General features: G+C 35.8%; 1 protein-coding gene across 3 annotated transcripts in view; it reads left to right on the top strand.

Moving 5' to 3' along the window:
• The window catches only part of agtpbp1 (ATP/GTP binding carboxypeptidase 1), a 51,613-nt gene that overhangs the window by 6,521 nt on the left and 18,974 nt on the right, over window positions 1–26,118 (top strand). For 2 of the 3 annotated variants that reach the window (XM_051116916.1, XM_051116917.1), the window contains exons 4-23: window positions 7,275–7,342; window positions 7,446–7,509; window positions 12,349–12,495; window positions 12,659–12,790; window positions 12,937–13,030; window positions 13,222–13,259; window positions 14,946–15,154; window positions 15,264–15,441; window positions 15,828–15,928; window positions 17,624–17,740; window positions 17,932–18,425; window positions 18,708–18,791; window positions 20,392–20,478; window positions 20,972–21,120; window positions 21,427–21,514; window positions 21,633–21,777; window positions 22,066–22,216; window positions 23,853–24,033; window positions 24,413–24,542; window positions 24,635–24,754. In XM_051116916.1, coding sequence (XP_050972873.1) covers window positions 7,275–7,342; window positions 7,446–7,509; window positions 12,349–12,495; window positions 12,659–12,790; window positions 12,937–13,030; window positions 13,222–13,259; window positions 14,946–15,154; window positions 15,264–15,441; window positions 15,828–15,928; window positions 17,624–17,740; window positions 17,932–18,425; window positions 18,708–18,791; window positions 20,392–20,478; window positions 20,972–21,120; window positions 21,427–21,514; window positions 21,633–21,777; window positions 22,066–22,216; window positions 23,853–24,033; window positions 24,413–24,542; window positions 24,635–24,754 — 2,777 coding nt within the window. Of the gene's footprint in view, window positions 1–1,978; window positions 2,188–7,274; window positions 7,343–7,445; window positions 7,510–12,348; window positions 12,496–12,658; window positions 12,791–12,936; window positions 13,031–13,221; window positions 13,260–14,945; window positions 15,155–15,263; window positions 15,442–15,827; window positions 15,929–17,623; window positions 17,741–17,931; window positions 18,426–18,707; window positions 18,792–20,391; window positions 20,479–20,971; window positions 21,121–21,426; window positions 21,515–21,632; window positions 21,778–22,065; window positions 22,217–23,852; window positions 24,034–24,412; window positions 24,543–24,634; window positions 24,755–26,118 lie in introns of those variants that run through there. The other variant, XM_051116918.1, reaches the window with a different exon arrangement.

Below are 26,118 nucleotides of genomic sequence, written 5' to 3'. Positions count from 1 at the left end.
AGTGTCATAGTTATGTTGTCAGTGAAGTCATGAAGCCACACTCTTAAAAATAAAGGTGCTTCACGATGCCATAGAAAAACCTTTTTTTTTCTAAATTAAAAATAAGAGTAATTAAATAAAGAACCTTTAACATCTGAAGAACCTTTCTGTTTCACAAAAGGTTCTTTGTGGCAGAAAAAAAAAAAAGCTTTCACTGAATGGTTCTTTAAACTGTCCATGCATGTAAGTATTTGTTGTATATGAGTCAGATTTAAGAACATGTCTCTGAAATGCAGTGATTTTCAAAACTGCCCTGGAGCAGCCCAGCACAACACACCCAATTTAACTAGTCAGCTCATTAGTGAAGACGGTAAGAGTAAGACCTGAAGTGAATCAGAAAAGGTGAGAAAACATGTTACATGCCAGATCCGTGTCACGTTCAGCAGTGGCAGCTCTTAAAGTAATAGCAGCCTAAATAACCTAATAACCCAACTGCTGTGATGTCTGTTAATCAAAGAACAAATATACTTTGCTAATCAAAGTATATTTCCTACTTGCTGAAGGGCACAGCTATATGACGTTTATTATAATGGATTTATGTAATGATTGTTTTAGGTTCATTTAAATTGGGGGTTTTTTTTCTTTTCTTTTCTAATAAATGTTAAAAATGGATAGCTTTCAGTTATACTGTAATGCTGAATGGCTGTAGTCTGTGGTTCAATATTAGGAAAAATAAAATTTCAGAGACATCAGTAGTATTACTATCAGGAATATTGGCCTTCAGTCATATAAAAAGATGCCATTAAACCATAGACTGTAAAAAGTATGGACGAAGTGTCCGTGACGTCACCCGTAGGTTTCTGAAGAGCATTTTTGAAGCTCTTAGTGGGCGGGAGTCGGACGTCGCCATCTTGGAATCGCGTCACTTTACGTCACTCCCGGATAATCGAAAATGGGCGAAGAGGCGGGACGTGAGTGGAGCTGGTTGCTGAAACCACGCCCGCCTAGCACGACCGCAGCGGCAATCCACCTGTCACTCAAGTGGCCACGCCCTAAATTATGCAGAACTTTAAGGCTTAATATAATTTCAATGGATGAGTTATAAAAAAAATTCACCCCCATCACAGTTGACATGAAGGGCAAAATTAGCTATATAGATCAAAACCACTTTTTGTACCAGGCTGCAAACATATATTTTTCTGCTGTAAAGTTGGGCATTTTAACATGGGGAGTCTATGGGATTGACTCCCTTTTGGAGCCAGTTTAAATCACTTCTGTGTTGGTTTCAATAGAGAGAGCGCCGCTTGCATTAAACAAATATATAAAAAATATTGTCTTTATGTTGCTTCTACATTAATTTGAAGATTGAACAGTTTTGGACTTTTTTTTTGTTTGTTTTGTTATTATACAGAGAGTAAAGTGCTTAACAAAAAAAAAAACAAAAAAAAAATATATCGTTGGGTACCGGCACCCCTGTCTCATCCATCTTGTATTGATTAAATCGTCTTAAACAGATCAGTGAAAACACATTTTAAATGCAGGTGGAAACGGGCCCTGAGATGCTGAGGAGATCAGCTGTGAAATGTGACAGCTCTGGGACATCAGCATTAGTTTGCTGTTCCCCCTGACCCCCACTGCCCGTAACCAAACACTGCATATGTGTAATATTTCTACTGTCTGCACAGTGACCCCCACACGATGCCGTCAGCAAGTGTTCCCACATATCCAATGGTCGCCTCCCTCTCCCTCTCTCTCTCTCTCTCTCTCTCTCTCTCTCTCTCTCTCTCTCTCTCACAAACACACACTGTCTCTCTCTCTCTTTCTCTCTCTCTCTCTCTCTCTCTCTCTCTCTCTCTCTCTCTCTTGCGCTGTCTCTCGGTGTCTCTCTACCTCTTTAACCTTTCAGTTCCCCTTCACATTCTCTGCCATATCCTCTGGTGACTGTCATTGATCTGTTGTGGGCTTTGAAGCGTGTGTGTTTTGACTGACAGCATCTGGGCAGTGGGAGGGTTCTGCGTCAGTGTGAAATATGGTTACACCGGTGTAGAATTTCACCAGTATCAGTGTTATAGATGAAGCGCTGGAGTGCGTTCAAGTTATGAGAAGATACATAAGAGTGGGCTGGATATGTGTTAGGAATAAAGATGGACTATAGAAGCCATGCCAGAAGGAAGACAGGCGCTTTGTGTCGGCCCCCATGCAGCCCCGGTAAGATCAGAGCGGGACATGCTCACACACAACTCCGCATTTAGATACAGCTAAATGCATCACTCATTATGTTTAGCTGCTTGTTACAGCTGCTACTTATGAGAAATGATGATGCTTATGATACATGATGATTAGTTCACACTAAACTATTTGTAGCATAAATCAAATTTAATCTCTTCTAACTTTAACTCTTTCTAACTTTTGCTAAATACTTGTACATCATGATTTTCTGCAATGTGTATTGTAAAAATGTATTTGTATACAAATAATGTCATCTTAATAATCACAATTTTCAATAAATTTTGAACACTTAGTATTAATGAAACTGTTTAACTGGAATAAATATTTTACATTCAGTCTTCATATTAAGTATTTCAACTTTTTGATTTAATACATCACTTAAATTAATAAATATATTTGAATATTTCAAAGTAATAACTAATTCTAATAAATTATTAGCAAAAATTTAACTATTTCATAGATAACTAAATTTCTATTTTTCACAAAATGAAATGTAAAAACATTTATTTTTCACTAAGTTTCTAAACCAGAAAAGAAAGCAAACAGTATTTTGGGTTGCACTGATATTTAAAATTAATAGATGTATGAACTTCGGGCAATTCAATTAAGTTCAAAGTTCAAAAATAAAATTTTAGTTTGAATTTCATAGCATGTTCTTACCATTTGGCTTGGGATGATCTTGTGAGTCTATACTTGGCTTAGTTTTGAAATGCGCTCAGGTTTTTTCTGATCCCTGCGGTTGCTCCGTGTCCATTGGAGACTTGAGAGTGATTGAAAGCATGCGCCGCCTCAGCCTGACATGTGTACTCTCCAGCCTTCTGCCGTGTCACCAGTTTCTGATTTGCACAGCACTTTTTATTTATGTGTGTGTGTACATGTATGCTGGGATATGTACCAAGCTCATTTGCCGTTAATGGTAGTTGGAGCGGCTGTGGCTCTCGTGCGACCGTTATTTAAGAGGGATCCTGGCACGCATCACTCAAGCACACTCATTGATATTTAACGCCGGCCAAACTTCTCAATCTTCACGAGGTGTTGATTTTTGGAAGTTCCACCACAGGGTTAAAATGTTCTTGCTGCTCTATTCTATATGACTGCTCTATTTTTGTGATGTTTTTCAAGTTGTTTTTAAGGTGTCCGTGTGGTCTTTAGTGTGTCACTAAAGACGTGTTGAGTTGACAGATGCTTCTGTTGTACTGTGTGCTCTATTTTTAGGACCTGTCAAAATGCGTCAATATTTTTGCCAAAGGTTTAGTGTCATATATTGTGTGACGAATCTCTCTCGCTCTCTGTGTGTTTGTGTCTCTCTCTCTCTCTCTCTCTCTCTCTCTCTTCTCTCTATATATATATATATACTCATGTATGCAGTATTTGTGGGTCAAAGACAAAAAGGATTTTTTAAACATCAAAACAATAAAAGTTTAATACTAGGGGTGGGAATCTTTACATGACAATTCTTGGGGTCATGATTCAATTAAAAATCGTTTCATGATTTTTCGATTTTTAATCACGATTCACAGGTTTTCATCACATTTTTTTGTGCACAGTGGACATCAAATGCACCAGTAGGCTATTCTGATTTAGAAACACAAGTCTATAGTATGGGTAGTCCTGACTTAAGAAATCAGTGTTTTAAAACTGTTATCTTTCTAGTGAATCACAAATATATTTTACACTTCTCATTAGGGATGTGCCCAAATCCGAATACCGTATTCAGAAAGGAAATTACATGTACTAGTGAACTCCTAAAGGGAATAAATACAAGATGGGAAGAAAAACATATATTTCAGTGCCTTCTCTCACAATTATATCATTAGGTAATTAATTATACTCTATATAAATAGCGCAGAGCTGTTATTAATATGCACGCTTTTTACTTTCGCTTTCGAATTTTGCAATCACACGTAGCCAGCTCTGTGTTTACACGGAGTGGCAATACTTACCACACATTTTTACAAGATTAGATGTTTGTCATTGGTGCTCAGGATATGCAAATCATTCGCCATCGTTCTATCAGTCACCTCTCCTTACTCTGTTTATGTGATAAGTGAAATTTTATGTTATGTAACAGGCAACCGCTAGCAGTCAGCTAACCATATCCCTTTAGTGGCTCCGTAGAATGTTTTGTTTGTTTTTTACTATTAGGCCTAGGCTATTATAATTATATTAACTAGAAAATCGATTTTTGAAATTCAATGCAAATGGTGTTTCAAATGTGAATAGAATTTTTCCCCCACCCCTTTTTTTAATACAGACATTGTCTTGTTTAATTTGATTGTTATTTCTAAACAAAAAAAATAATGATTATCATACATGTTTGTCATGGTTTACAGTAAAAAAAAAAATAAAATAAAAAAGTTTTGAAGCATTTAAGATATATAATAAAATTTAGTATGATCAGTATTTTCTTTTAGATATTTCAATAAGTATGTCAAAATAAGTTGTTTGATTTTTACGTAAATATAGGCTGTTACGTTGAATTACGTTAATTCACCCATATTTTTTATATTTTATTTCATAAAACTTATTTGAAACTGTAGAGTAGGCGGATAGTTCCAGTCCTTGATTCTGATTGGATGAGCCCCGTTCGAAGCTGTTGTAAATTACTCTACAGACATACACATTTGTTTACATCTGCTTGTTGCTCAGCAACCACTTTGTTGCAACCACCACTGTTTCTGAGGAACTACAGTGTTTGGTGAAAGAATTATGTATTAGGGGTGTGGTCAAGTTAATTTTATTTTCTATATAGCGCCAGATAACAACGGAAGTCATTTAAGGTTACCTTTTGCTAAAGAACAGGTCTATACGTTGTTCTTTTATTAAACAAACGAAATAGTCTTATGTTATTTATCTTATTTACACAACGGCATGTCATTTCTGTCTCTACGTAGACGCTTGTCTAGAATTTCTCCTCCGCGAAAACGCAGACGGGATTGCGGAGGCCATTCATAAAAACAGATTTACTCTATAGTGTGGAATGTCACAGAATTCGTAAATTTTTGGATGAATAAATATGGACTAGTGTCTGTGAATATTATAACGCAAAAAGACGTTTAAATATGAATCCTCCATGTTCCGCTTTGCTCTGTTTGAATGAATGGCGGAGACGTGGTTTTGTTTAGTACACAAATACTGAAGCACACGTGAGGCTTGTGGTGGTTTTCGGCCTCTGCGTCTCATTATATGACAACATAAACACATGAACTTTATCTGCAGAGCTGCTGTGAGAGTCACGTCATGTGAATTTTACCATTTCATTTGAGAAAAGCATCATAGCATACTGTATACACACAAAAACTGGCAACCTGTCAAAATAAAAGTACGGTTTATGATATAACAGAAATGTATTAGTCTTGTATTACTTTTGTACAGTATAATATAGGTGTTTATATATTCCTATTTCTGGGAAATTTAAATAAAACAATTAAATGCTAAATATATATATATATATATATATATATTGCAACAAGAATAACCACCTAATTGTAGTAAAAAAAAAAATACTACAATTATTATTACAAATTTTTTAACAGAATATTCACACAATTTTTCTTCCATATATTAATTTTAACAGAAAAACCTCAGTTTGTTTGCCAACAAATAAAAGGGTTTAATTTTCATTTCATTAAAAATAAATAAATGTTTAATGCCTTCATTTGATTATCAGAAAAAAATTCTGAAAGAAAAGAAAACGATCGTAGGGCCCTATTGTTCAAAATGCTGAAATTGAGATTTTTTGACTTATTTTTTCATTGAAATAAATGTTTTTTGTTATTACACACAGAGTAAAGTACCTAAAAAAAAAAAAAAAAGTACCATACCAAAACCTGAATCCTAGGGGAAACACTGCTCTGTTTCATTTTGTAAAACCTTACTACATATATGGAATAACTGTTTTATAAAAGCAATAAGCCCCATGAAGCTGTGGTTAACAGTGAATTTATAACACCTTTGCGTCATTCCTAACAACATTTTTATAAATTTACTGTAAATCTCGGCTTCACAGGGCTTATTGATTTATTCTATGTATATTAAATCACTTTTGTAAATTTCATTTGGTGTGAACACCAAAATGGGACATCTTGAATTTTACAAATATTTATATTTAATTAAGTTGACCACAAAATACAGTAATAACAATAATATTTTGACATATTATTACAATTTAAAATAACTGTTTTCCATTTTAATATGTTGTAAAATGTAATTTATTTCTGTGATCAAAGTTGAATTTTCAGCATCATTACTCCAGTCTCCGGTGTCACATGATCCTTCAATAATCATTCTAAAATGCTGATTTGCTGCTCAAGAAACATTTCTTTTTTATTATCAATATTGTAAGCCGCTGTTCTCCTTAATATTTCTGTGGAAACTGCTTTGAAAAAAATAAAAGATGAATTTCTTTACTGTCACTTTTGATCAATTTATTGAAACCCCCGTATTAAAAGAATTAAGTTTGTTCAGGAAATGTAAACATATTTTTTATTTTTATTTTTTTTAGTTAGGTGAAACTCCATGTAGTCTGAATTAGACTACTGTTAGCCTAAAAATAATACAAAATTATGATTCAGTTGTTACTGAGGCAGATCCTCACACACACCTCTGGCTGAATGCCGTAGTAAAACATCTCAGTCGTTCAAGGCCTGTGTCATAAAATGCTCTTTAACCGTAATGGTCCCTGGTCTCTGCCAAGGAGACATTTCTTGAGTGCTACATGGCTATTGGATTTTAAGGGTGTAAAATGAGATGGATGAGACAGCCAGTTTCAGAATAAGATGAAAAGGAAATATACAACTTGAGGAAAAAATAAACATGTAAAGCTAAACATGTCACTGAATTCATCTTAAAATGCAAGTCCAACTGGTGAACGTTTAGTGGTCTAGTCATCAAAAGGTTACCAGTTCAAACCCAAAACTAGCCTGTTGTTGAGCAGGGAACTTGTTCAGTCGATAAGTTAACACACAGTAATTGTTTCTATGTATGATGTATTTAATTCAAATCAGTTTAAATACAACAGTTGAATTGTGGGTTGTATGTTAACGATGTGTTTGGTCATGTTTTAGAGAAGACCCGTAAGGAGGTGGTGTCTAAAGGCTCTGGTGGGATGGAGATCATTCTGTCATCTCTGGAGGTACCGTCACTAAACTTTATTGTTATAAACTTTATTCTCATCTATTTCATCTCAGATCAAGTTGAAGTGCTTTTCAGCTTCTAATCCACTTGATTTTGTGCAGAATGCACAGGATTTGCAGACCACTCTCAACATCCTCGCTATCTTGAATGAACTGCTGACAGTGGGTGAGTTTCAGTGTTGTTATACCTAACTAAAATTATTAAAATTTGGTTTTGTTAATTAAAAATAAAGCTAAAATAAAATGTAATGCAATCAGATATTAATATTAGATGTCAAACGTAACCCTAAAAATCCTACTGTATCATTTGATTATGATGTGGATTTGGAAATCCCATGTTTTGCTATCCAGGATCAGGTAACCCATCTTTACCTGATCCTAGGGGGTGGGGGTGTTTTGCATTCTGGTTTTGCATTGCATTTACACTGCCCTCCAAAAGTTTGGAAACACCCCTGGTGGTTTTGGACGATATCAGCATAAATCCTTATCATTTTTTGGTGCAAATACATTAAAGTAACTTGAAATTATCATTGAAGACCAGCAATAATAATTTTCATTTTGATTACATAATAATGTCAATACATGCATGTCAAAGTCAGACATGCCCCTTTGTCAGCTGTGATGCCTGGTTACTGGTTTAAACTTGGCCCAGGTTTTTAAAAGATTTTTGGGTCAGCACACCTTAATAGCTTAAACAATTGATTGCCAATTAAGTTTAAAATACAATGAATTTAGGCCCAGATTATGCAGAGCTGTAATAGCTGCTAATGCTGGATATTTTGATGAATCGAAAATTAACGTTTTTTTCTATGTATAAACTGTTTATGTAATAAAATGTGTTTTTGTAGTTTGTGTTGTCCCTTATCAGTGCAAAATTATCACAAATTAAAAAGGATTCATGCCAATATTGTCCAAAACCCCACTTTTCTAGGGCGTTTCCAAACTTTTAGAGGGCACTGTGCACAAATACCTACTTCTGACTGCAGGGTTTCGGCGGGTCTTAAAAAGTCTTAAATCACTTTTCCGTGAATTAAGGCCTTGAAAAGGTCTTAAATCAGAGCAGCAAGTCTTAAATTCATATGACCATGGCATTCATTTTCGTGAGGGATTGTTACCTGAGGTGTTTCATTTTAAAGTGAAGCAAAAGCATAATTTCTGTTACATGGCTTAGGTCGCTCGATATTCATTAAACAATACGCAGTAGATGGCGGTATGTGCTGCTTCATCTGTCAGTCACCCGAAGAAGAACTTGTCCTTTGATTTTTTTTACAGTAATAAAAATCATTTAGTTTAGTTAGAGAACAGGCAATACAGTTAAAACTGAAAGCGGCTGCTCAATGCAGATTTCATTTATCACATAAAGTGAGTCGAGCTGACTGACAAGAGAGAGGTGAGAAAGACAAGACTATGGCAGAAGAGTTTCAAAAAGAAATGCAAAAGCACATGTTTTATAAATATTTTGGATTTTGAAAAGTCTGTTGACTTCTGCCATTTATCTAAGGTGATGGTGGAAGTGTCATATTTATTTGGTTCCACAGTGTTTGCTGATTTTATTTATTTAAACTGTTTTTTGTTTGTTTTTTTCAATTTTATATTAAGCGTGCAACGTGTATGCCGTGCTTCCAAGCTTTCTTATTCGTTTTGCTAAACGTTCTACGTTTCTTATTTATTTGGTTACACAGTGTTTTTCAGTTTTATAAACCTGTTTAAACTGTGGAAGTAATTATTTTATATTATTTATATTATATTATAAGTTATTATTTTTATATTACATTATTCGTTTTGTTAATAAAAGTTCCTTACGTTACGTTAATGCCGCTAATTTAAAAGTAAAAGTAAAATGCGCAGTACGCTTTTACAAGCAGTACCGGCGCAGAGTACGCGTAGGGCACCAACTCCCAGGGAGGCAAGCTAAGCACACGTAACGCGCCATTCCCGCATTCGCAGCGCGCCCGCGCCCGCCCTCACCTCAAGACTGCAATCATAATAAGTCGTCTGGCGCGGAGAAAATATAACGAAAAATGCAAAGATAACGACCGTGTATCACTTTCAGGTGCGTTCATAATCCTGAGAAACTTTTCGGCTGTTTACGCTAATAACTTGTTTTAATATCGGTAATAATTCTACCACCACCAACGCACCTGCCTTACTAGTTTCCTTGACTTAAAATGCATTAACCTATATAAAAACAATGTGCCAATAATGATCGGTTAATTAAAAATAAACATATGGTTTCATTAAATAATACTGTTAAAATACATAATGTGAGCTAATACGAAATAAACAATTTCTGTACATTACGTATTATTACAAATGCCTGCAAGGGCCTAATAATTGTTGCTGTTACACTTACAACACGATCAATCCTTATTTAATAGTGACCAAACATTTAATTCAAATATCCACTTAATCTTGTGATAGAAATGCTACAGCCTCTATAATTTCTTCAACAAAAAACATGTGGACATCACAACCCTTGCCAAAATTAACCATTGTTTTATTGTAGTAAAATTGCTTAATTTTCTTTTGTGTGTTTTCTGGATGCTTGAGACAATAAAACCAATTAGACAACTGTATTAGGCCTAATAAAATCATAGTCATAGGTAACTGTCTAGATCTACAACTGTAATTTATAAATAATACAATTTAATTGTAATTTAGTCATTTACTTTTATATTTTATTAAAGTTCTGTTTTGACCCTGGATAATATGTGTTTTTTTACTTCAATAATGAGTGAGGGGGCACAACAATACAGTTCTGCTTAGGGCACCCATTTGGCCAGCAGCGGTCCTTAAAACCGAAGGAAAGTGAAAAAAGAGGGAAAACCCAAACAAACTAAAAACAAACAACTGCTTGATGCCGAATTGCTACTAATTTGAAAGTGAAAGTAAAATGTGCATGGCACTTTTACCAAAGGAAAGCGAGGAAAAGAGGGAAATCTCAGATGAACTAAAAACAAACAGTTGCTAGACGCTGAATGGCTGCTAATTTATAAGTGAAAGTAAAACTTGAACTATACTTAGGGAACATATTGTTGTATTGTTTTCCCTACAATTTTTTTTCCTTAAATTTTCTTTAGTTGGTCTTAAAAAGGTCTTAAAAGGTCTTAAATTTGCCCTCATAAAACCTGCAGAAACCCTGTGACTGGTCCATCTCTGATGATTGTACCAATGTAGTTTACAATTAGTGATTTAAAAAAAAATAATAATAATAAAAATATTATATTTTTGTTTAATACTGACAGCTGTTTGGGGAGTTGGGGATACATTACATGTTAAAAAGTTGTATTTTATGGACCAGTTTTATTACATTTTTTTTGTTCCTGAAACCCACCCTTCTGCTGGGATCAGAATAATCCAGGGTTTGTTTGTTTTTTTGGATCAAGAATATCTTACTAAAATGTTCTGAACAACACAAACTGAGGATTTGAAGATCAAAATCAAGATTGGATCCAATCCAATTTCAGAATCCTTGTTTTTCTTTTGAACAACCCATTTTCAAGATTTGGTCCAGTCTGATGGCCGAAATCAAATTACTTTTGAACAACTGGCCCCAAATTTTTTAAGGCCTCTAAATTACCAGCATGATCAAAAGATCAAAACTGCTGAAAAGCCTGTTGTACACAATTTACACCATTATCTTATAAATGTATATATGTAAGGGGTGTAACGGTACACAGATGTCACGGTTCAGTACGTACCTCGGGTCAGGGGTCACGGTTCGATACGATTTCAGTACAACAGGAAAAAAAAAAACAGCAAATCCACTATGCTTGCTATGCAAAGTTTCTTTTCATTTATTTTGAACAGACAGTAGTACAAATTACTTTTTTTTTTTTTTTTCCCCACCTAGATGTGAAAATACTATATATTATATCAAATTATAATGTTATATATATAATCTGCAGTACATATATACATACAAAGAATAAATACTATAAATATATTTGGTTTAGTTAACAGATAAACAAGGGGGAAAAAAAACGTGTGACACATAACATAGCCTATACATGAGTTTCAGTTCATTTTTGTGACAAAGGAAACTGAAATGGCAGAAAGTGACATCCTGTTTGTTTTCTTTAATTTACAAAAGACCTTTTACAGTGATGCATTTTTAATAAGACAATAAATGAGAGTGTTTTAAGTTGATTTTGCTAGTATAAGGAAACAGTTGAAGTAATCGTGCCAGCGCACACACACAAAACATATCAGTTTCAGGCTTCCAGCATTGCTAACTTGACAGCGCAGTTGGTACTTTATCGAAATAAAATACAGTGGACCAAATGCGCCCACCTCATTGTTTCAACGTTGGAATGCGACTAAAGTGCAAAGCCTATAATTTACATACTAAATAAAAAAGCTCAATTTTGCAAACAGTTAAACACACAAGCCTTTAAAGTAACATTATATTCCTTTGTCAGTGAGAGACGCGTTCAGAATCAACACATGGTCACTGTCTAGTGGGCTTTGTTTTCAAGTGAGCAACCATCTGCCGGCAGTTATCTGTGTTGCATTACTGCGGGCGCCCCCTTCTAGATTGAGGGTGAATTGCCTGCATTCGTTGTAAGACCTCATGCACCTATACATATATATATATATATATATATATATATATATGTGTATATATGTATGTATATATGTATGTATAATATATAATACATACATATATATATGTATGTAATACATACAACAATAGTAAATAAGTAATCAAAAATAAAATATGAACTAGTGAGTTTATATTTCTGTATGAACTTTTGTAATGTTTGTTTATTGTTTAAAACTGTGTCTGTATTTGTCAATTTGTAGGGATCTGGTTACCTTTTTATTTCATTAGTAAGTTAGTAATTAATGCCTAGACTTCCATAAAAAGTCCTTTTGTTCTCAACACTAGAATCAGCTCAAAGACGCTCTAATCAAGACACTGCAGTCAAAACAGCATGTTTGTAAAGGACAGTATGGCAGTGTCAGGACAGGCGTTATCTTGTTGCTGTGTTTGTTGTGGTAGGTGGAGGCCGCAGGACCGGGGTGTTTGTGTCTAAGGGAGGAACAGCGATTCTCCTGCAGCTGCTGGTGGGCTCCAGCAAAGACCCTCCGGCTAATGAGGATCTGATGCTCCACATTCATTCTCTGTTGGTCAAAGTCGGCCCCAAAGGTAAGGAAAACATCAGACAATAATTGTTTTCACTTTGCCAAACCTAAAATCAGTATAAACTATTTTTGGTACATTTTTTAAAAATCAGTTTGGATCAGTTAAGGTTTGACTGAGATTGCAGTGGACAAATAAACAATTTCCAGTGGCATCACTTCCTTTTCAGACAAAAAGTTTGGTGTAAAAGCACGTCTGAATGGGGCTCTGAATGTGACTTTGAATCTGGTGAAGCATAATCTGCAGAACTACAAGCTGTTGCTGCCATGTCTTCAGGTGCTTCGGGTCTACTCAAGCAACTGTACGTTCACTCACTTTATGTGCTCTGTAGTAGATTTACGATATGGAATACGTTTGCAATATGCTGATATGAAAAGATATGACATGCTCACTGATACCTTGTGCATCAGTACAGTGAGGCATTAGTGAACTTGTCTTTTCTTGTAGTGGTAAATGCAGTGTCGCTGGGAAAGAGTGGCGCTTTGGAGGTCATGTTCGAAATCATCGGACCCTTCAGCAAAAAGAGCACCACTCTGCTGAAGTATGTTGTGTGTTTATGTTTACCAGATCTAAGAAACATATAATGCATTTATAATGTACTAACTGATACAGGAATGGTACTGATCACCAAATATGTGGTGGTGACCATAAATGTGATTTAACTTGTAACAAATACATTTTCTTTATTTGTTTGATTTATTAAATTAATTTTTTTGGTCTTTTCCAAAACAGAGTGGCCTTGGACACACTAGCTGCATTACTGAAGTCTGGTAAGATGCCTGCTTGGATGATTCTCACACAACCTATCAAAAACAACATGAACCAAAATAGAGAGGAAAAAAAATTAAAAGATATAAATTGTGTTATTTAAATTGTAATGATGTAAAGTTGGTGTAATTGTTATATTATGTTATATTATGTTATATTATATTATATTATATTATATTATATTATATTATATTATATTATGTTATATTATATTATATTATATTATATTATATTACATTGGTAACATTTTAGTTTAGGGATCAATTCTTACTATTAACTAATTTTTAGCATGTATATTTGTAGCATATTGGCTTTTTTTGTACATATTAATATCTTATTCTGCATATAAGGCAATAAAATGTATAATGCTTTCCACAAAAATATTTAGCTGTTTTTCAACATTCATAATAATAATAAATGTTTCTTCGGCACCAAATCAGCATATTAGAATAATTTTTGAAGGATCATGTGACACCAAAGACTGAAGCAATGATGCTGAAAATTCAGCTTTGTTCACAGAAATAAATTACATTTTAACATATATTAAAATATTAAACATAAACATCGTACTGACCAGCATTTTTTGAATGGTAGTGTACACACAAACAGTTGAGGTCAAAGGTTTACATACACTTTGCAGAATCTGCAAAATGTTAATTATTTTACCAAAATAAGAGGGATCATACAAAATGCATGCTATTTTTTATTAAGTTCTGACCTGAATAAGATATTTCACATAAAAGACGTTTACATATAGTCCACAAGAGAAAATAATAGTTGAATTTATAAAAACAACCCTGTGCAAAAGTTTACGTCCTTCAGGTCCAACAAATTCTTTGGTTTTTCAGCATTTTTGTGTATTTGAATCATTTCCAAGAATGAATGTGTGATCACTCTTCTTACACTGAGGACAACTGAGAGACTCATATGCAACTATTACAGAAGGTTCAAAAACCCACTGATGCTTCAGAAGGAAACACAATGCATTAAGGGGGGTGAAAACTTTTTGAATTCGAAGATCAGGGTAAATTTAACTTATTTAAACTTTTGGGAAACATGTAAGTATCTTCTGCAGCTTCCGAAGGGTAGTAGTAAATGAAAAAATATGATATTTATGCAAAATAAGAAAAATGTACACATCTTCATTCTGTTCAAAAGTTTTCACCCCCTGGCTCTTAATGCATCGTTTTTCCTTCTGGAGCATCAGTGAGTGTTTGAACGTTCTCTGATAGCTTCATATGAGTCCCTCAGTTGTGTGAAAAGATGGATCTCAAAATCATACAGTCTTTGTTGAAAAGGGTTCAAATACACAAAAATGCTGAAAAACCAAACAATTTGTTGGACCTGAAGGATTTTTTCAGAATAACTGAGCAGTTTAACTGTTGAGGACAAACAGGGGACTGGAAAAGAAAAAAACACATAATTCAGTAACAACACAGTATTAAGAATCAAGCATACAGTATGTGAACTTTTGAACAGGGTCATTTTAATAAATTCAACAATAATTTCTCTGGTGGACTATATGTAAATGTCTTTTATGTGAAATATCTTATTCAGGTCAGTACTAAATATAAAATAACATTTTGCAGATTCTGCAAGCTGTGTGTAAACTTTTGACCTTTTGACAAAACATGTTGTAGTGCTGTTAATGATGTCTCTAACAGGTCTCTTGTGTGTGTGCTCTTCAGGAATGAATGCCCGTCGGGCAGTGGACAGAGGTTATCTTCCCACACTACTCGCAATCTACCAAGATTGGCACCGCAATGACACGCGTCACCGCCATGTGGTCATCCGCAAGAGCATTCTGGGATGCATCAAAAATCTCACTAACATTAAGCTTGGCAGAAAGGCCTTCATAGACGCCAATGGGATGAGGATCCTTTATAACACATCCACTGTATGAAAGTGTTGAACAAAAATGCATTTTTTTCTAATTTTCACTCTCATTGGAAGATGCTATATAACCTCACCACAGTATAAAGATTTATAACTGTGATGTTTTGCAGGAGTGCCTGTCTGTCCGGACACTGGATCCGCTGGTCAATACCTCCAGCCTGATTATGAGGAAGTGCTTTCCAAAGAACCGCCTACCACTGCCTACTATTAAAAGTGTCTTTCACCACCCGCTACCACACATACCAGCTGGTGGACCGGTGGCGCAACTGTACAACCAGCCGCCAGGAGGTAAAATACACTCGCAGATGCACTCAAAGGGTGTCATTACTTTTGGTGTTGGTGCATAATAAATCAAAATCAAAATGAATATGTATTATATATATTGTTCTTGGTTTTGTTGTATATGATTTATCAATCAACTGCCAAAGGATAAAAAAAGTCCCGCCCATTTTTTTTTTTTTTTTTTTTTAATATTCTAAATTTAATTTAATATCTAAATATTTTATTTTCAAAATATGTCTCCTTACAGAAGTAAAAATGGTTCAAAATGTTGCTTTAATTCCCCACTCTCTTCTTTGTACGCAGTGTTGTAAGCTGGTATTAAATGTTAATTGTCAGTGTTTTTTGAGGTGAGTAGATTTGGTGGTAATAGATCCCTGTGTCTTCTGTGTTAGTGGATGATGTTGTTGATGAGAGCGATGAGAATGAAGCCACAGAGGTCGACACAGAAAACGACACAGAATATGACGAGGATGAAACAGGTCACAAATCACAGGTACAATGATATCATTAAATCTCACTAAAAATGACTAAAATGGCGAAAAAATCTCTAAAATCAACATTTTTTACCCCAATTCTGGGTTATTTAATGTATATATGAAGCGTTCAGATGCAAAAGCCGCTAAATCCATCTGATATTTCTATCGTATTTCTTTAAAAAATGCATTTTTATTAGGCTCCGATGTATAGGTTTCTATAGCTTTTGTTTTTGCCCCCATTTTTCATCAGCTGAACTCAAAGATCTAAGACTTTTTGTATGTACACAAAAGGCCTATTTCTCTCAAATATTGTTCACAAATCTGTCTAAATCTGTGTTAGTGAGCACTTCTCCTTTGCCGAGATAATCCATCCACCTCACAGGTGTGGCATATCAAGATGCTGATTAGACAGTATGATTATTGCACAGGTGTGCCTTAGACTGGCCACAATAAAAGGCCACTGCAGTTTTATCACACAGCCGTCTCCAAAGGTGTTTCAGAGAATTTGGCAGTACATCCAACCGGCCTCACAACCGCAGATCACGTGCAACCACACCAGCCCAGGACCTCCACATCCAGCATCTTCACCTCCAAGATCGTCTGAGACCAGCCACCCAGACAGCTGCTGCAACAATCAGTTTGCATAACCAAAGAATTTCTGCAAAAAAACTGTCAGAATCCTTCTCAGGGAAGCTCATCTGCATGCTCGTCGTCCTCATCGGGGTCTCGACCTGACTGCAGTTCGTTGTTGTGACTGACTTGAGTGGGCAAATGCTCACATTCGATGGCGTCTGGCACTTTGGAGAGGTGTTCTCTTCATGGATGAATCCTGGTTTTCACTGTACAGGGCAGATGGCAGACAGTGTGTATGGCATCGTGTGGGTGAGCGGTTTGCTGATGTCAGCATTGTGGATTGAGTGGCCCATGCTGGCGGTGGGGTTATGGTGTGGGCAGGCATATGTTATGGACAATGAACATAAGTGCATTTTATTGATTCCATTTTGAAAGCAAAGAGATACCATGATGAGATCCTGAGGCCAGCCTAAGGCACACCTGTGCAATAATTACGCTGTCTAATCAGCATCTTGATATGCCACACCTGTGAGGTGGATGGATTATCTCGGCTATTTAACATTTGAGCCAATTTTTTAAGCAGCTTCCACATTTTGAGGTAAAAATCGCCCAGGCAGTTTTTGTGAAGTATGGTACAAATAAAATACAAAAACAGTAGTTTTTGATCAAAATTAGCAAAAAAAAAATAAAAAATAAAAAAAATAAAGTTTTATTTTAATATGTTTTCATGTTAATTTTAGTTTTAAGTAAAGTAATTTATTTTGAGTAATTTAATTAAAAGACTTAATTTACATTTCTTTAACATTATTTTTAATGTTCCTTTGTTGCTTTTATTAGTTTTTTTTTTTTTACTATAGTTCTATTCATCTTTATTTTTATTTCAGTTTTGATAATTTTAGTACTACTTTATGGTACTATAGTACTACTTAGCTCATTGTCTGTAAGATATTGGTCTGTTGCAAACTAATTCTTTCTCAGATTAGATGGGACCGTAATAAAAGGACCTGTTCTATCACACAGTGTTTACACAATGCTGTACAATGACCTCTAGTTTCTCTAGTAGGTCTAAATGTGATTCAGATTACTTGTAAAAGAGCAATCCAACTGATTTTATCATTTATGTTTGTTATGCACTGCAGAATGATGACATAGAGACAGATATCAACAAACTGCGGCCCATACAGATGAATACACGTCCGTTCGATGAACTCAGAGCCTACGAGTATTTCTGTCGGGAATACACAGAGAATTTTGAGGTGAGGACACTTCAGGTTAAATTCTGAAAAGGCAATAAAATGCATGGAAATTCTAAATTCTGGCAGACAAAAAAATAAGAGCTAAACTTTTGTAGGGTAACTGTTCGTTACATTTCTCCATAACATTTTCTTACTCTTGCCTCTCATATTATTTCTCTTAATCATTGGGGTGATCAATTTCTGTTTGATAGGACGATGACTTTGAAAGACCTACATCTGTCATCCCTTCATCAAGCATTAACTCAGAGCTTCATCGTCCCATCATCATTCCCACCACGCAGAGCTCCTTTGGGCCTCAAAACAGACGTCCAATGCGAGAGGACGCCCTGCCACCCAAGTCAGATTCAGAATCACCTCTGGAGCTGGACAGCATTTCCATATCAAAAAGACCAGAGGGCAAATCCGACCCCGATCTGGTCTGTAGTTTGGGCCGTCTGGTTCTAGATGGTGGTGTGAATGGAGGCTCTGTGGATGGGCTTCAGGAGGAGGGCGGGGAGCAAGCGGTGCTGGAAGTGCCAGACACCGCAGCATTGTTGCCGCTGCACGATCCTGACCTTTACTTAGAGATGGTGAAGAGCACCCGCTCAGTGCCCGCCTACACAGAGGTGGCTTACCCAGATTACTTTGGGCATGTGGCACTCAACCTTCGCGAGCCCATTCTAGAGAGGGTTTATGGTGTGCAGAGGTACTACACAAATATTGTACTACTTTTTTGCTATGAAAGGAATAGTTCACACAAATATGAAAACCATAAAAGCTTTAAAACTGTCTATATTCCAAATCTTCTGAAGAGTTTTATGTGACAGTCAGACCAAAATAAGTAAGTTATAGACAGTCTAGGCTTCCTATGGAAAAAAATGAATTAGAATATCTAATTTTGTGCTCCATGGTTAGAAAGTAAGTTGATGAAAATACAGAATTTTTATTTTTCAGTGAACTATTGACTTAAGACATTGTTTTTCAACAGAACAAAGATCTTCCAGGACATTGAGAGGCTCATTCACCCCAGTGACATCCTTGATAAAGTTGTGTATGACTTGGACAATCAGAGGTCAGTGTGCACACAAGCAGTGTCTGAGACAAATGTGAAGTGTCTTTCTAGAAGAAGCTAAACAAATTCAAGTGCACTTAAGCTGAGCTCAAGTTGATTTAATCAAGCATTTATTTATTTTAAAAACTAGCATTAGGGGTAGGCAAGTATTTGTATTGCAGTTTTCTAAAATATACAATTTTGTAACAATGTACATTAAACATTTTTTGTTATGGAAAACCAATAATAATCAAATTAAAAAAAGGTCCTTTATAAAATTTAGATACAATCATTTTTTTTTATTTTTTATAGTCATGTAATAATAATTATTATTATTTTTATTTCAGTTGTTATTATTTATTGTTTAAAATGTGTTTGTTTTTATATATTTCTATATACTTTATATTTTTATGTTATTTATTTATTTTTTTGTTTGAAATGATCGCCTGTTCTCTATCAGTTTTAAACAATACTATTTAAATGAGAAGTTCAATTCCAAAACAGAAATTTACAGATAATTTACTCACCCTCTTGTCATCCAAGATGTTCATGGCTTTCTTCAGTCGATAACAATTTTTTTTTTTTTTTTTTTTTTTTCTTTTGAGGAAAACATTTCAGGATTTCTCTCCATATAGTGGACTTCTATGGTGCCCCCAAGTGTGAATTTCCCAGATTCAGTTTAAATGCAGCTTTAAAGGGCTCTAAACAATCCCAGCTGAGGAAGAAGGGTCTTATCTAGCGAAACAATTGGTCATTTTCTAAACAAATTAACAATTTATATTCTTTTTAACCTCAAATGCTCATCTTGTCTAGCTCTGCGTGAACTCTGTGTATTCCGGTTCAAGACAGAGTAGGTCGAAAAAGTCCCATCTCATTTTCTCCTCCAACTTCAAAATCATCCTACATCACTGCAGAAGTACCGACCCAGTGTTTACAAAGTGAACATTCAAAGAAGATCAAACACCCTTTACAAAAAAAGGTAAAACCGCAATGTAGGACGATTTTGTTGGAGAAGAAAATGAGATGGGAGTTTTTTGACCTACTCTGTCTTCAACCGGGATACACAGAGGTCATGCAGAGCTAGACAAGACCAGCATTTGAGGTTAAAAAGTATATAAATTGTAATTTTATTTATTTATTTATTTTTATTTTTTTTTTTTAGAAAATGACAGATCGTTTCGCTAGATAAGACCCTTCTTCCTCAGCTGGGATCGTTTAGAGCTCTTTGAACCTGCATTTAAACTACATTTTGGAAATTCAAAATCGGGGCACCATAGAAGTCCACTATATGGGGAGAAATCCTGAAATGTTTTCCTCAAAAAACATAATTTCTTATCAGCTGAAGAAAGAAAGACATGAACATCTTGGATGACAAGGGTGTAAATTATCTGTAAATTTTTGTTCTGGAAGTGGACTTCTCCTTTAAACTTCTCCTGTCTATTGATCAACTGTTAAAAGCAATGCCGATTTTCTGTTTGTTTGTTTGTTTTTTTAATAGGAAAATAATGATGAATTGAAAATATTTATAAATATTATTTCAGACACACTCAGGCTTTGTATTTTGTTTCTCTAAATTTTTTAAAAGAATCTTCAATGTAAAAATGCCTTATGTATCTTTCAGTTGTCCAGTTATTGAGAACGGGGAGTCTCTCAAGTTCAACTCTAAGTTTGAGTCTGGAAACCTACGGAAAGCAATACAAGTCAGAAAGTATGTGCATATACAAATTTCAAACCTTTTATTGTTTTATAAATGTGACCCTGGACCACAAAACCAGTCATAAGTAGCACGGGTGTATTTGTAGCAATAGCCAACAATACATTGTATGGGTCAAAATTATCAATTTTTCTTTTATGCTAAAATTATTAGGACTTTAAATAAAGATCATGTTCCATGAGGATATTTAGTAAATTAGTTAAAAAAAGTTAATTTTTGATTAGTAATATGCATTGCTAAGAACTTCATTCGGATGACTTTAAAGGCTCTTGAATTTTTTACAAAAATTGTCCTATGCTAACAAACCATACATACTGGAAAGCTGAATTATTTAGCTTTCAGATGATGTATAAATCTCAATTTAAAAAACTGACCCTTATGAGTGGTTTTGTGGTCCAGAGTCATAAATGTGTTTTTCATAAAATGAAGAAGCCGTTTATTTTATTTATTTTTTTCATTTCTGTGTATTGCCTGTTTCTGTTGGCAGGTTTGAGTATGACTTGATCTTGAACTCAGATATCAATAGTAATCACTATCACCAGTGGTTCTATTTCGAGGTGGGCAATATGCGTCCTGGAGTTCGTTATCGATTCAACATAATCAACTGTGAGAAGTCCAACAGCCAATTCAATTATGGTGGGTCATTTCAAGCATTAGTTCAGAAATATACTCTTCTTAAGTACACAAACACAGATGTGAATGGCAGTAGTTACTTTTAAATGTCCGTGCCATTAATCTGGATTACTAAGTAACCTAGTATTTAAAAAGTACTAATTGTTATGAATTATGCTAGAGCTAGAAGTCATTGTGTTCACATACTTACAGAGTATGTTTAGAGGTAATACAGTATTCAGCTATTTGCATCTCAAAACCCATCTTTAAGCAGCAAAATCAGAATGTGTTTTTTTTTTTAATTTCTAATTTGTTTCTATTGGGTGACAGGTATGCAAGTGCTCATGTACTCGGTACAGGACGCCATAAACGGCAGCCCCCATTGGCTTAGGATGGGATCCGACATCTGTTATTACAAGTAAAGACTATCCTTTCCATGTTTTATGATTATACATTATCATTATGGGTTATAATGCATTGGAAATACAGTAATGATTTAAAAGAATTCAAGTTGACCTCTATTTCTATCTACCCAGGAATCATTTCTCACGAAGCTCCATTGCAGCCGGGGGTCAAAAGGGCAAATCATATTTCACATTAACCTTCACTGTGACCTTTCAGCATAAAGATGATGTTTGCTACTTTGCCTACCATTACCCATACACGTACTCAATGCTGAAGGTACTATACAGTTGTCCCCTTCCTAAACTGATGCATCTGATGTACAGTAAAACCTGAATGTGTCTTATCTTGAAGTCCATTAGTTATCATTTTAGGTGCATAAAGCTGTGTCTTGTTTAAATTGGCAATATTAGCCCAGTAAGCATATATGTATCCATACTTTAGAAACCTAGGTGGAAAATGGATACCACCTGCACACATATGGCATGATATTTTTAATGTACTATATCACATACTGTATTTTGTCACTATCCTAATTCATTTTGATTATGTTCCTCATTTGTTTAGATGCATCTGCAGAAGTTGAGTGCTTTGCGTACTGCTCAGATCTACTACAGACAGGATGATCTGTGTGAAACACTGGGAGGAAACAGCTGTCCCCTGCTCACCATCACAGCCATGCCGGAATCTTCCAGCGATGACCACGTCAGCCAGTTCAGTATGTAATACGCACACATGAGCATCTCTGATAAACATACAGCCAAAGCAGTACAGCTTAACTGCTCAGTTGATGCACTAATATGCTGAACACATGCACTCTTGCTTACAAGCTCATATGCACTTGCTTTCATGCAAGCTCACATGCAGTCTTATAAACAGTCACATGCAGGCTCAAATACATGTCATCTCTCTGATAAACACTCTTACATGCATCCTTATGAGCACTCACATTTGTCTCCATGCATACACACATGCACTCTCTCTTATGAATACTCTCACATGCATTCTCATGTACACTCACATACACATTTTCACACGCCTCTCACACCATGTGCTCTCTTTAATGAATGCTTTTGCATGTACTCAGTCTCATGACACCTCCCACATGCACTTTTACATTCACACTCACATGCAGTCTGATGTTTCTTATGAACATTCTCACATGCATTGTCATGCACTGTGGCATGCACTGTCTACTGAATGCTCTCACCTTTACTCCCAAATGCACATTCACATGCATGCTCCTATGCATTTTTTAATGCGTACTTTCTTGCACTCTTACATGCATTCACCGATGAACACTCGCATATGTTCACACTTAAATCATTCTCTAATGAACACTCGTGCATTCACGCTCCCATGCACTCTCTAATGAGCACTTAAATATATTCCCATGCCCTTTCGCTGACATTCTTGATGTACACTCTCATATCCACTCTTGCATGCACATTCCAAGCACACACTTTCTAATGAACACTGTTGCACTTTTGCATGCGCTGTCACATGCATGCTGCCATGAACTCTGAAATGTACTTTTTCATAAACATAAACTTTTTTTTTTATGCACTCTTGCATGCATGTATTCTAGCGTACACCCTTACATGAAAGCACACATTCACTTTTTCATGCACTCTCCCATGCATTCTTGCATGCACCTGTGCATGCTCTCATTCAGGCATTCTCTCACTCTCACCTGCGCATATGCTTTTTCAAGCACTCTCCCATGCATTTTTGCATGTACTTGTAGGCAGTCTCCTGTGGATTCTTGCATGCACTCACTCACTCAGGCACTCTCCCATTCATTCTTGAATGCACCTGCATATACGCTTATTCCAGCACTCTCCCTTGTGTTCTTGAATGCACCTGCATATATGCTCATTCAAGCACTCTTCTATCCATTCTTGCATGCACCTGTGCATGCTTTCACTCAGGTACTCTCCCATTCATTCTAGAAATCACCTGCGCATCCGCTCATTCATTCACTCTTCCATGCGCTCTTGAATGAACCTGTGCATGCTTTCACTCAGGCACTGTCTCACGCATTTATGCATGTTCTCACTCAGGCACTCTCCCATGCATTTTTAAATGCACCTGTGCATACGCTCACTCAGGCACTCTCCCATGCATTTTCGCATGTAGTTGTGCATGCTCTCACTCAAGCAGTCTCCTGTGGATTCTTGCATACACTCTCTCAGGCACTCTACCATGCATTTGTGAATGCACCTGTGCATATGCATATGTACATGCAGGCACTCTCCACATTCATTCTTTCATGAATAATGTGATTGTCATTTTAGCCTCTGTGAACAGGTGTAGCACCAGCTGTGCTGTAATGTGTATGTGTATCTTTGTAGGAAGCCGTCCAGTGGTGTTTCTGTCTGCACGGGTGCATCCTGGAGAGACGAACTCTAGCTGGGTGATGAAGGGCAGTCTGGAGTTTCTCATGAGCTGCAGTCCTCAAGCCCAAAGTCTACGAGAAAGCTACATCTTCAAAATCATCCCCATGCTCAACCCTGATGGCGTCATCAATGGAAAGTATGTCAACAGAGAACAAAATCACTTCCACATTCTACAGTGGTTCTGCAAATGGACTAAAGCTGTTGATACTGTTGGTGACACTGTTTTTAAAAAGTATTTACCACGTTCGTTCATCATTTGAGTATACAGCCATTACAGCAAAGTTACATTGCATTGCAGGCAATTGCTTAATTATGAGTGATTTCGTTTTTAATAAATGTAAATGTGTAATAAAGTGGGCACTGCATTATAAAAATGATGCTGATAATGTAATATTGTATATTAATACTCTTAATGAAAGTTCTCACAGTGTTACTGATATTGCAAAGGACAATCGTTCTTCACACACTTCATCTGTAATCCTATATCTGTAATCATCTTTGTTTTCAATCTATAGTCATCGTTGTTCTCTGAGTGGGGAGGATCTGAACAGACAGTGGCAAAGCCCCAATGCCGAGCTGCACCCCACCATCTACCATGCCAAGAGTCTCCTGCAGTACCTCAGAGCTACAGGAAGAACCCCACTGGTGAGAGAGCATCACACTGTATATGAGAGGACTCTGCGTAAATGGTTTATTAACACAAGCAGTGTGTTTGTCTGTTAACTGCGTGTGTTCAGGTCTTCTGTGACTATCACGGCCATTCGCGGAAGAAAAACGTTTTCATGTACGGCTGTAGTATTAAGGAGACGGTGTGGCAGACCAGCTCCTGTGACCTACACGAGGACCTTGGATACAGGGTAACACATCAGCACACTTTCATATGCTAACCATTCAAAATCTTTTATTGGCATCTTTCTGACAGGTTTGATGTATTACATAATAAGCTATTCTTTGCTGTATTTTCCTGGCAAAATAACGGAGTTCCTTTAGAATTCTTCAGCTTTTAAAGGGGTCATCGGATGCTAAGTTCACATTTATATGTTGTACTAGTTATATGTGATATACGTGCTAGTTAGCAAGTTTAGCAGCTAAACGCGGCTAAAGTAAATAGGCTCGTCACTCCACAGAGAGAAGAGAGGGGCGGGACGAACAGAGCTCATTTGCATGTAAAGCAGCTTCGACCAGAATGAGATGATTTTTTGCAGAGCTGATTTTGGCACGGTAAAAAGAGTGTTGTTTTACACTACCATTGAGAATTTTTAACCAAAGTATATTATAGACTTTTCATTAAGACCCTAAAGAATCATATCAACTTGTGGAAAATGGGCATACGATGACCCTTTTAAGAACTGCCGGTTTCTCATTGGCTGGTGCTCACCTATTATCATCCCTGTTTTGATTTCGCCAAATCAGTTTGAGCAAACGCAGACAACGCAATTAATATTCATGAACCCAGCAGCTTATTAATCCCTGGTGCGTTTTATATTGTTATTAGTAGTAGAATTCATAGTAGTTTCGTTATCTTATCAGTATTAATTTTATTTTATTTTTTTCCTTTTTTATAGAAATACTAAATGACAAACAATATCTTAAGCACCACCACCAAGTGGTGTGCTAAGTTCAGTCACCATGCCAAATATGCGTTCATAGTTATTCTAATTACTAAAGTTCAAGTTTAATGCTAAATTATCGTAATGTAATATTATAACTGACTGACTGATGCAAAGTGTCAGATATTGAAAAAAACGGTGTCATTAAGATGTAAACTAAAAATTTCATTAATTTCAATAAAATTTCATTCATTTAAGATTATTTAATATATTGGGAGCATCCACGTTATTTGACGTATTTGAATGTTTTTTTTTAAAAGGTAGCACAATAGTTACTTTCCCTGGTAATTAGTTTTTTTTTATAATGATGTAACTCAGTTACTAATTCAGTTACAAGTTGTGAGAAGTAACTATAACTAATTACTTTTTAGTAACATGCCCAAAACTGCTCATCAGTGCTTTTTCCGTAATGTAGAGAGAACCAGTGTGCATGGTTGCCAGGTTGGGAATATTAGGTAAACCCATGGGCTCTAATTGGGGGAATTAATCTCTGAACTGGCATGAAAGCTTGTGGAGGCTTGTTACTAATGCATGATCACAGCCAATTTAAAATGAAGCATTTGCAGGATAACCAAATATTGCATTGACTCTTTGTCAGTGTTGATCTTGTC

Source organism: Labeo rohita, chromosome 8 (assembly GCF_022985175.1).
Source record: "Labeo rohita strain BAU-BD-2019 chromosome 8, IGBB_LRoh.1.0, whole genome shotgun sequence".
NCBI classification, from domain to species: Eukaryota; Metazoa; Chordata; class Actinopteri; order Cypriniformes; family Cyprinidae; genus Labeo; species Labeo rohita.
This window is presented reverse-complemented; position numbering and strand designations above follow the sequence as displayed.